We start from the raw sequence: 12,475 nt of genomic DNA, 5'->3' as shown, positions 1-12,475 counted from the left end.
ATTAAAAAAAAAATAGAAAACCCTCTATATGACCCATCAAGCTTGTAAAAACTAGAAAAAAACCAAAACACTTTTTCCAATACCCGTCCCGGTCCTAGCACCAACTTCTGCAATGTCAACTTTCCAATTTTCTTGATCATCTAAACCCGCTGATGCCAAAATTTGTCTCCTCTATTATTAGAGAAAGAGAGACATGAGTTTCATTACAAACCTGCCAATCACCTGCTTGTACCTTCTTGGATTTTCTTACATGTATGTAAACCCAAAATAATGAAAAGGAGGGTTTGACAGTTTTTTATTTACTGTTCAACATATGGCTTTTAGTGAAATATCGATTTATATGGATAGTAACATAACTTCTTAATCTTTAGTAGTGTAATAATTAAGTTATGTACTGAGATTCTTAAAATAGAGATACACAGCTATAAACCAATGAATCAATGTCATATTCACGTTTAGTAACTAATATCTTTAAGATTTTAGTGAAAAATCATGCAAGTAATTGGGGTGAAGCTACTCATATGATATGCTGATGCATGCATGAGACCTAAACAACGATCTCATTGGCATTTTAAGAAAAAACAATACGTAGTATTAAAGTTTGTATATATTACACACCGACCTGAAAAGTCAAGCCTACGAGAAACTCATAACACACTATTTTTTCATTGATTCAAGCTACATACATACAAGAACAGTAAAAAGGAAGAAATCCAGAAACACAAAAAAAAAGAAAAAAAAGTGGGTGGCATATTGGTGATATGAATAGATCAACATAAGGCAGTGGCATCTTGCTCAATTATTCTGATCATGTGGTGAACTGCCCTTGCTATGTCATCTACGGAACTGAGCTGGCATCCTTCGTCAACCTGCATTCAGAATGTTTCAAATTTTAGCCCAAAAATCCTATGGTTTTCTTGAATTATAGAGAGAAAAAAGAAATAACTAAACAATGGTCGTCTAAAATAATGGAAAATGACGTTTTTTTCCTTTTCAAGGAGAAAAACATAAGTATACGAGAGCAAAAGACGGTATCTGCCCACTCCCCCATATGTCAATAATTGAAGACGACCATCTCTTAATAGTCGTAGAATGTCCGAAGAAACACTACCCCATCCATCATTGTTTTCTACTATTCTATGAAAACATAAATATAAATTAATCTTTTCTTTTTCTAAAATTAATGAACTCAAAATTTTCATTGACTCATCTTAGTATATTACTTTTTCAGTTTCTTATAGAGTGCAATTTATATATTTATACGCAAAATTGGATTGTTATAATATTACCTTGGCACTGATAGAGTAGAGAACAAATGGATCCAGGGTTGTGACATTGAGGTGGAGGATGGAAAGGAAAAGTGATTGAAAACCAGCAACAAGCTTGGAAAGCTGAGTGGGACCTTTTCGCAAAAGAATTCGAAGATTAGCATGAGTTTCAATCAATGTCACCTCAATATCGGCTATTGATGCCTTAGTTTTTGATGTATATTTGTTAGGGATCTGAGACCAGGTGTACTGAGGCTGCATAAGAAATTGTGCAAATGGTGGTGATGATAGCATTTTGGAGTTGGTGTTGGTGGTTTCTTCATTGGCAGCAGCAGCTGGTGTTACTTGTTGCAGTACCCTAAACTTTTCAGCTTCAAGGGTCTGCAGAAGGTGCTCAAGCTCCTTCACAAACTCTATGGCACCACCAACTATGGATGCTTGATCACCCTACACATGCAAAAATCATAAATTTATCTTAAAACTTGCTTTGATTTGGGATAAAAATGTAGATATATATATTCAAATAGCAAATGAGATTAACCATGAGTTTTCAATCATGGTTCTGCTGAATTTCTATTTAAATAATAATATAGCAAATGAAAAAGCTATTTTGATATATCCTTTTTATTACTATTTCGATAATTTAGAGGAACAGCTTTTTCTTCTATTAATTCAGCTTTTGCATGACTAGCAAACAAAAGAATAATCCAAAGAAAAGCAAAAGGCAATAATAGATTTCTTTTAATATTTGCCAATTCTAGCTGAACTTTTTTACCTGTCTGATACAATTTTGCCGCAACATTATGCCAACCTTTTTTCAGGTCGGAACTATTATTGAACTTTAGACCCTCAATCAGTCCAGCTTTTCAGAACTGTACTGAATCACATCAGAATTGCATTTCGCTTAAGTATATCAATTAGTTAAACTTTGAAGGATTTCTCTAAAAGTAAAGAACTCGTTAATTGATGAATAAAATATGGTTATACTTATAAAATTCTAAAGCTATGAACTTAAGTTTAAACAACCCAGAATAATATAGATACAACATTTAATTCCAAATCCAATATATACTATAAACTAAACCCCACTCTTTTGTTAGACAGTTAATCGTAATTATTAGCGCATCCCAATATAGAATTGAAGTAATGACTCATTTGAGGAGAGGAAGATAAAAAGAGAAAGGATGGGGAAGACAAACCCTTTGGACATAAGACTCAGGCATGAGGGAGCGTAAAACAGCTAGATGCTCATTCATTTGCTTTCGCCTGTTTCGCTCAACAGCAATGTGAGTCATTCTTTGAGTCTCGGCCTCTTCTTTGTTCTTGCATAACCTTGGCTTTCTCCTTCTCTTTTTCCTCCCTTGAACTGCCAAATTCGGCCTCCGCTCCACAGCTTCCGTTGCTGTTGAGCGGCAACATTGTGGAGGAGTCACCATTGGAAAGCAATTCAAAGCAGTACTAGTAGATTGTTCTTCCATTGAGAAAGTAGTCATGAAAAAGTCATTGCCGCTGTATGGAGTTGCAGATATGGTATCATAGATAACGAAGTTCAAGAGGTCGTTGGAAGAAAGGGTTTCAAGAGTCATTTCTCTGCTGAAGCCCAATCTACACCTCCAAACAATATAACTTGCAATTCTAGTTTCTCTAAAGACTAAACCACTTTCTAGCATGAACCTCCCAGCTCTACATAGAGGTTAAAATGAAGGTGTTTTTTTTGTTTTTTGAAAGGTAGATTTATTTATATCCAAGAGGTTAAACAAAGTTAGGGAGGGGGCATTGGGGGTAATCTTATGTTATGTTATCTATAGAGAGAAAGTCAGAAGGATATGGTGCACGTGAGAGGGGCAGGAAAAAATAAGGTTTTATTTTGTGATAGCATGAAATGAGAGAGAAAGAAAGAAGGTCTTCACTCAACCCTGTTTTAGATTTGGGTTTGTCTTCCCGATTTTCATAGATGCTGTCAACACTGGCAAAGTCTCTGCAATGGAGAGTGTGGTGGGGGGACCCAAATCTATATTGAAATATGCATACCAACAACACAACAGGCAACTGGTTAAAAGCTACCCTTTCAACATTCAAATCTGTGTTGCAATGTGCAGGGGGGAGAAAAATGACTGCCTCACGCACTCTAGATTCTCAATACACATTACTTTACTTACTTATCATGTGCTTGACATATGACAGCCCATTCTCTGCAATATGATTGGGAAAGTTTTTTTTTTTAATGAATTTCCTTGTTTGGTTTCATGGAAATTGGATTCTACCTAGGTCGTTTCTCATCGGTCTTTATATTGATTGGAAAAATGCAAAGAACACATATGAAAATGTGAGAATCCATGATGCTGTAGGCTAAGGCTTAGGTTAAAAAGACCTATTTGAGTTATTAAAGTGATTTTTCAGCATTTTGCATGAATCACGATCATCAACCCCAACCGTGATGTCAATTATAGACCCAGCTTTTGTTGTAAGTGATCAGAAATCCATGAAATGGAAGCTGCACCCAGGACTAACCATTTAGCCTCTCGTGCATCCCTTCCCCCTCTTTTGATTAGTTGCACCATTTTATGTGACTGTGTACTAGAATTGATTTTGAAATATTAGTATTTAAATCATCTTATACAAAGCTGTAAGATCAATAAAATAAATTGGTACGCAAACAACCTCTTAACTTAAAAGGTAAATATATTTGTATAAAGGAAAATTCGATATGAAAAAAAAGAAAGAAGGGAAAGGCACGAAAGAAGTAAAATCAGCCAAAAATTGCAAACAGACATTTATAAATTAATGATAGCTAATGTGTCGAAATCTTACTCAATATAGATTGTCATTATAGATTAGTGTTAGTGGAATTGTTGCTTTGCGTGAAACATCAAAACAAGCTGATCAAAACCATTTTTTCTTGGCTTCCTCTTTTTTCTAAAAAAATGCTAGTTATCATAATGCATATTAACAGAACATGAAAGCAATTAGTACGGTTTTAGACTTTAGTACAAGAACGCCTTCGTTAATGATTACAATGTTGATTTATTACAACAATAATGCGGTGCCTTATTTCAATCGAAACCCAATTATTAATCTTCAATTTTCTTTTTTCTTTTTATATTATTATACATTCGCAGTACTCATGGCAATAACGTAACAGTGCTTCCTAAAATAGCACAAGGAAGACGTCGAGACTCGAGCCATAGCCATTTGCTTCGTGTAGTTTAGTAGTACTATTTTGTATATCTGAAAATATGATGGAAAACATAAAAACAAATTCGTATATATACGTATATACAATGATATACTACAGATATGTATGCATCGGTTGGCACAAGAGCGAGTGAAGGAGAGAGAGAGAGAGAGAGAGAGAGAGAGACAAGAAACATAGAAAGGGTGGCCTTATGCCCTTTTAAGTACTGATTGAGGTGGACCATGCAGGGACCAATTTGTCAGACACATTGCAGGGTAATCCATGTGACCGTCAGCTTCCTAGACTTACAAAGCAGTACAAAAGTTTTGCAATCTTCCATAATCTAATCTCTTACCTTTTCTTTTTTCAGCTTTTACCTTCCATAATCTAAACTTTTCCTAGTTTTTCCTCTCTGCTATTGTTTTTAAATTCTTTTGTACAAATAAACGTCGATATCTTACACCTCATAAACTCCAAAACGACATACGATTATAAATATCCCATCCATACCACGAGTCATTGCTTGTACGAGATGTGCTAAATAATAGCCACATCATATGCACAACATAACATATACATATACATATGCATATGCATGTGCATTTACATGGGCATGCTCGTTATCTTAGTCGATGAGTATAGCTTGGTTATAAGAGATATTGTATGAATAAATATACTTAATTATGAGAAGAAAACAAAAGGAGTTATTGCAAGTAATCAGCATACTAATAGAAGAAATGATAAGCATTAATGTTAGAACAATAACAAAATGATTGTGTGGTCACATTAAAGCTTTTGAAGCAATGTGCGCAACAAAACCAGATTAATTGCTTGTAGATTTTGTTGATGGCAAAATAGGTGAAGATAACTCTCTCTTAACTCCGAGTCTTAACACGTGTACGACGCATGTCTCATCTTGATTGTTTATTTGGAGCACACAGTAAATTTTTAAATAAGTAACAATGGGATAAAGATGAGCAACCGAGGTCTCACATATAAGCCATTCAAGAAAATATCCAACACTTGTTCTTGACGAGATAGATTATAAGAGTTTCACCTCTTATGCATATGCTAGTCTATGAAGCCCGGCCTTAGTAGTGAAATGTTGTTCTTGGTGAGGTAATGGATGGCAAAGTTGTGCTACAACGAGGTAAAGGTGGCAAAGCTTGGGTGAGTGAGGTACTAATAACAATTGCCCCTTCCAATTAAAGGGAGGTTATAAAGTGGCCTTCCCTATATAGATCTACATATTTGGTTTTGTGGTGATGAATGCGCGTCTAACATACAATCGGTAAAGAGGTAGCACATGTTGTATAGATAAAACTTTTGAAGAGTGTGTTTTGAATTTTGAAAGGGCGCCGTTTAAGTTTTCACTAGTTAATAAGGAAGACCTGTGTTCAACCATTATTGATTAATGAATGATGAGTTTATAATTTATAATATAGGACATGTGATGTGCCATTTTAAATATTCTCTTGTACATTTCTTTATTTATAAATAGGGTGCCTTGGGGAATTTGTAGAGATTTTTTGGCTTCTGCATCTTTGGAGAAAAGATTTTAAGAAGAGTTTTCTGGTTCAAGGTTTTGTTGGAATCTCATCCGTCGTTGGTTTTTGGGAAGTTTCAGAATTCTTGACTATGTTTTTGTGTGTTAGGACTAAGCTTTTAGATTAGTACCATGGTTGATAGTGGTGGGAAGGAAAAGGATAGATAAGGCTAGTCAATGATAATGAATGGGTATACCCAATTACGCCTTTGAATTTTTTATTCTTGATGCAGTAAATTGCACGAGGGACATGATAAGAGGTTTTTTTTTTTTCATTATTTATCTTCGAGGTTGAGTTTCACCTTCCTTCGAATTCATTTCAATACGAAGTGTTAAAAGAGATGGGATAGCCCCTAGCTAATTGTCAGGCTTCTCTTGATGGATTCTTATATGCTTTTTCATCGATTGTCATTAAAAAGGTGAGCCTCCGATGCTGAATGCCTTTTGCAAGATTTACAAATCCGTATATCCAATTTCAAACGTTCAACAAACGATAAGCAATATAACAAGCAATATTTTTCTTGATAAATAGAAATATATATTTTCATCAAGTAGGAAAACAAAAAACTGTTTGACTTTTCCCTTCGGTAGCTCTCTCCAACCTACGAGCATTGTGCCATAGAGGCAAGACTTCTTTTTAGTTTCCAAATTTAGTTATTTTTATTTGTGTTGTGTTTATTTATTATTTATTGATGTTTTATTTTAATTATTTTTTCTATATTATATTCGTGTTATGTTTTAATTTCTAATCAATATGATTAATTAAAAATTGGTTACTTGAGTATCTACACATATTTGACTCGCACCTTATTTAGTAGCCGAAACTCAATAAATTTTAATTAAATTAGATTACTTTTAATTTAAACTTTATAAGTAAATATTAACATATAATGTGAGGTCCATATTATTCAATAATCTTTTCAAAATTTTATATAATATTTACTATATTTTTATATTTAGATATGATATAATTATATATTTAATTCCCAAATTAAGAACTTATTGGAAATGTACATAATGCTTCAGCTTTAAATATAAAATTATAAAAAATGAATATTGACAATTTTAATATTAAGATAAATTAATTTAATAATGTATAATAAATAACCTGTAAGAAATTAATAATAATATTATTAAATTATAATATATTAATATTAATATCCAAATCATGATGAATTTGTATATTATTTTAATATTATTTTTTTAAATTAAATAAAATTAATATAAATAATTTAAAATTAATTACATATTTTTGAAAATATTTTTTAATTACAATATTTTTAAAATTTATTTGAAGAAATTCATTAAAAAATTTAAATAAAAACTAATATTATAAAAAATATTTCAAATTTAATATATACAAATACAAATTAGTTGTAAACTAAGCCAACAAAGACAATTTCCATATTTACTCTAAAACCTTGCTATAGTATACTTCGTATAATTTATACAGTAATTTAATTTTTAACTCTGAAATTATATATTTAAAAGAATATCAAATTACTACTTGATATAAATGTTATATTAAAAACTGTAATCTTATTTTTTAAGCATAATGAAAGGTCTATTCTAGCTAGCAAGTATCAGCAATTGGACATAAGAAACCTTAATATTTGAAAATGGCTATTTTTTTGCTTTCATTTCTTTTTTGCCTTTTTTGGCCAATCAATCATGACACCTAGCATCTTTTTAAGTATTTCCAGTTCATCAATGGTGGATGGTACAACCATATAAAAGAACTTTCAATAAAATGCCTTACCAGCAGTTAGGTAGATATGCAAGTTAAGTTATATAACAGGAAATCTTATACTTGATGTAAAATCTGACTCCATTGCAGACCTAGAAAATTTACCTCTTTGTTTCGTGTGAGCTATAAAAGTATGAAAAGTTTGATGTAATTAAGTTGCCATATTGAAATCCATTTCACCAAAGATGTCTCGACTTTCAGTTGCAGCAACAGAAGGTAATATTGAAAGTCCCTTGCTGAACCTTTTCGATTGTTGTTCAATGGTATCACACATTGCTGAACTTTGCTCATATTTTAGAACATAAAGAATCAAACTCTTGAAACGCTCAGAAAATAACTGGAAGAACCAAGTTTCAATTCTGTAGGTTGATTCCAATGAGCAGTTTTATGATTGAATGATCCCCTCGTCCTTTTTCTCAAATTATCGGTTCAAGGAATATTGAATTAAGTCCTGTTAGTTTAAAACATTAGAGTGGTGAAGGTTGTCAATAAATTCTATTCAGAATTTTCTAAGGGTATCGTGAAAATCCAATTTTTGTTTATCGATTTCAATCTCCTATGCGAGTCTCTGACGGTTCACCAGATCCTCTGTTTCTGTCGTTCGAGGGGCTCGTAAATTCACCAAACACAGTACAACTTCTTGCAGCATGATGCCCCCTGACAATTTTTATTTTAATGTGCTCAGGCAATCTGAGGGTATATCTATCTTCTTCTTTAGCTTTACCTATGGAGTGTCCCGTAGAATGAGACCTAGAAAATTTTTCCATTCTTTCGTTTTTCCTAGATTGTTGTTCTTTTGTACTTGAGGTGACTTGTACTTTATCTTCTCCATCAACTTTCTCATCGTTATCATCTTTAATGTCAATGCAAACGGAATCTTCTACTGGACTTTGATTTGCTGAACTTTCAGCATTTGTTGAAATTTCATGCATGGAATTGCTACGAATAAGTAAAGGGGATTTCTTACTAAGCACATCTAACTCTCCTCGACAAACTGGACAAGTTTTATGGGATTCAAGCCAAAGATCAACACACTCTTTATGAAAAACATGGCAACAAATTGTCAAAAGACGAAGCATATCCTCGTCCTTGAACTCTCCCAAGCAAATAGCACATTCTAGGCCATACTTTTCACGACGAAACTCTTTGACAGTGGAATAATAGAATGTTGGAAATGCTTGTATTAGTTCAGGATCAAGGCCATTACTAATATTTTCACCTGCTGCCGGAGCTACATCAACCGGAGGTGAAGGGTTACGCTGATTATTCCAAAGACATGCAAGACTTTCTAGGATACACCTACAAAAGTATAATGTTAAAAAACCGAAGAAGAAAGAAATGAAGAAAATTACTGCTACGGTTACAGGTGCTGGCAAGCTAAAGTCTGGTGAGGGTGTTCTGGCATAACAAAATGATGGTGACATTGAAATAGTAAAGGTAGCAATGACCAGAATGTCAGTCATTCCGGCCTCGTAAATTTGCATTGATGAGAAATGAAAATGAAGAAAAAAGAAAAAGAATGAGATTTTTTTTTCTTTTCTTTTTTTTTTGTGAAGGGGAAAAAAGGGGTTAATTAGGTGGCATGTCAATGTACTATTAAGTAATTTGAAAGCTGATGGATGCTTGGTAAGCATTATATTTATGGCTATTGAGCGAGTCCTTTGTGTGACTTTGCTCTGTTTACTATTGTTGCCAACCAATGACATTATTGAAACCACACATGGCAAACTACAACATTCCGTATTTAGTATTTGGTTCCTTTTGCTTCAACCTATCTGAAACTTTATTTACATGCACTGAATACTAATCCATCCATTTAGTTGAATAATTACTTGATTATATAGTCAATCTGAAGGTTAAGAAGATTTGAACTTGTAGTTAAAACAAAGGTTTCCTTGAAAATGGTAACTTTAACAGAGTAGAAGTCCTGTTCTTTTTCAGATTAAAAAGGGTCATTAATAATATTTGATAACAAGGGCGGAATCTACAGCAGTCATACAAACTTCTTATTCCCAGCCAGGGACGGAGTATTCATGCATAAAAGTTATACAGCCAAGATGTCAATAGCTAGGGATTCTTTAAAATGTGTAATGGGTGTCGAATGTATCGAAATTAAATTTTTAGGCCTAAATTAAAATTAAATTAATTTTGCAGTATAGTAAGTAGGGTCATCTCAAAAATTAGATTGATCAATTTTTTTTTGGTACATTAAGAAGGATAAAACCATAATTAGACTAGACGGGATCAAGTCATTCTATAGCAATCGTCATTTGGTTTTTGAAGGATTTCATCCGGGAATTGCTTATATCCATACATGCCCAGAGGCTTTGCGAATGCCATTATTGCCAAACCATCAGCAACTTGGTTGCCCTATCTGAATACATGTGTCACGATAATCCTCTAAGGACGTTGAATCATTTCTTTAATAGCTAACAACATTGTTGAATGATGTAACTCAATTGATTCATCTTGAATTAACTGAATTGCAGTCATACTATTCATCACAAGCGCAACCCTTTGAAGATCTAAACTCCAAGCAAGTTGAAGACCCTCTAGAGCTCTCTAGAGTTCGGCGTTTAGCTCAAAACAACAACCAATATATTTGGAGAAGCCAGAAATCCACGTACCATGGTTATCCCGGATAACTTCACCTGTTGAAGCATTACGAGACACTTTACACATAGCACCATCAGTGTTTACCTTATACCATCCTTCTTCATGTGGATGCCACCCTACGAAACTGCAAGTTTTGTTTTCCCTTTGCTTGAACAAACTCATTGTTTCTCGGTTGAGCTAAAAAAACTCATCCCGCATTCTACTACTCTTCTCCAAGATATTAAACCCTTCAATGAAATCTGCATTAAAGATAACATTGTTTCTTCTAATCCACGTACCATGGTTATCCCGGATAACTTCACCTGTTGAAGCATTACGAGACACTTTACACATAGCACCATCAGTGTTTACCTTATACCATCCTTCTTCATGTGGATGCCACCCTACGAAACTGCAAGTTTTGTTTTCCCTTTGCTTGAACAAACTCATTGTTTCTCGGTTGAGCTAAAAAAACTCATCCCGCATTCTACTACTCTTCTCCAAGATATTAAACCCTTCAATGAAATCTGCATTAAAGATAACATTGTTTCTTCTAATCCATAATTGCCAACAGATAACACCAAAAAGAGTCGGCCAATCATCAAAATTACGTGCAAAATAATTGGAGTCGGATAAGTTAATCTCAACCCAATCCTCCATACTGAGATTAAAAAAATTCCTGTCTTTTTTTTTGTTTGATCACCACCATCCATGCCATTAGACCTAGGAAACAATGTCTTAGAACATGATTAATGGTATTTGTTGATTTCCAACATAAGGTGCCTCCTTGCTCTTGCATAATTAGAAAGTACTTTGTTTGAAAAAACAAGTTAGGGAAAAACTTGTACCTTTTAAGGACTCGAAAAATGTCAAATTTTGTCATGACCATTAATCTCTAGTCCACAAATAAAGTCATATGCAGAGTGAATCGTAAATTTGTTCTTGTTATCAATACTGTACGAGCCCAATTTAGCCTGGGGCCCAATAAGACCCCAAAACAATTAAACAGCCCAAAAAGACTTTAAACACCTAAACTATCAGACCCAAAACAAACCCAATCTAACAAACCCAAAACTAAACCATACACCCAAACCCAAAATTAAAAAACCCATGCCCAAACCTAAGAGGCCCAAAACTTCAAAATTTAAAAAAAAAAACCCTAGCCCCCTAAACCCAGTGCCGCCCCTAGTCCCTAGCCTCTGCCACGCCGCTGACGTCAGCGCCTCTACCACCACCTACTCCACCCTCGCCACTTGCACCGCCACCTGCAAGAAATAAAGACAGAAGTGACAACAATAATAAAGAAATATATTGTAAATGGCTATATAAGCCAAGCAAAATCAATGTAAAAAGGAGACTTTTTTTTCTGAATAAAAAAACAAGAACAGATTCAAGCAGAACAAAGTTCAAAGGTGTTAACATCTTTTTTTTTCTTGTTTTCTTTTTTCTTTTTATTTCTCTTTATTTTCCTCCTTCGAAAATATATATACCTATATTTTCTTTATTTTCCTTTAAAAAAAATAGTTTATATATAAATATATTAAAAGTATAAAAAAAAGAAAAAAATTATTACCTTTTAAACTCCGACCGCCGTGTGCGGTGGTGACAACGGCAGACGGCAGCAACCGGTGTCGGAGTTCTTCCAGGGTCTCGCAGGCAAAAAGAGGGAGGAGAGAATTCAAAAGAAAGTTTCTGTTTTTTTTGAGGAAAAGAGAAAAATTGAATATTTTTTTTAAAAAAAATTGGTTTATATAATGATGCAAAACGATGTCGTTTTGGGCCTAAGCTTCAAGCATCAAAACGACGCCGTCTAATCCTCTGACCTGAGATCCGACCCACTCCTGGCCTAGGATCCGCGTGTTTTTAACGAAAGGGCTAATTGCGCTTTTAGCCATTCCGCTTTTTTATAGCTTTGCAATTAAATCTTTCATTATTTCTAATTTTTACCCCGCAATTTGTTTCGATTTCAAATTGGTCCCTCTTGATGCTATCCGTTTTGGAGGGGAAGGGAAAATTACCTTTTGACCCCTCCTTGTTATTTGCGCGTTTCAATTTAGTCCTTCACCTTATTTTATTCTAGATTAGCCCCAAATTTCTATTTTAAGTCCAATTTTAGTCCTTTTTTTGTTATTTTAGCTACATTA

The 12,475-nt window shown here is 33.8% G+C and overlaps 2 protein-coding genes across 2 annotated transcripts; both read right to left on the bottom strand.

Annotated features, from left to right (window-relative positions):
* Window positions 1-569: 569 nt before the first annotated feature.
* On the bottom strand, window positions 570-3,390 carry LOC107946755 (transcription factor bHLH71). The gene is made up of 3 exons (XM_016881205.2): window positions 2,468-3,390; window positions 1,290-1,715; window positions 570-869 (listed from the first exon to the last, which is right to left on the bottom strand). The coding sequence occupies exons 1-3, from the start codon at window positions 2,936-2,938 to the stop codon at window positions 771-773; spliced, it is 996 nt and encodes a 331-aa protein (XP_016736694.2). The 5' UTR covers window positions 2,939-3,390; the 3' UTR covers window positions 570-770.
* Window positions 3,391-7,590: 4,200 nt separating this feature from the next.
* Window positions 7,591-9,263, bottom strand: LOC107944227 (RING-H2 finger protein ATL29). Its single transcript, XM_016878051.2, has one exon. The coding sequence runs from the start codon at window positions 9,218-9,220 to the stop codon at window positions 8,285-8,287; it is 936 nt and encodes a 311-aa protein (XP_016733540.2). The 5' UTR covers window positions 9,221-9,263; the 3' UTR covers window positions 7,591-8,284.
* Window positions 9,264-12,475: the final 3,212 nt, after the last annotated feature.

Source organism: Gossypium hirsutum, chromosome A12 (genome assembly GCF_007990345.1).
Source record: "Gossypium hirsutum isolate 1008001.06 chromosome A12, Gossypium_hirsutum_v2.1, whole genome shotgun sequence".
NCBI classification, from domain to species: Eukaryota; Viridiplantae; Streptophyta; class Magnoliopsida; order Malvales; family Malvaceae; genus Gossypium; species Gossypium hirsutum.
Note: the sequence above shows the minus strand (reverse complement) of the source record. Positions and strands in the feature narration are given on the sequence as shown.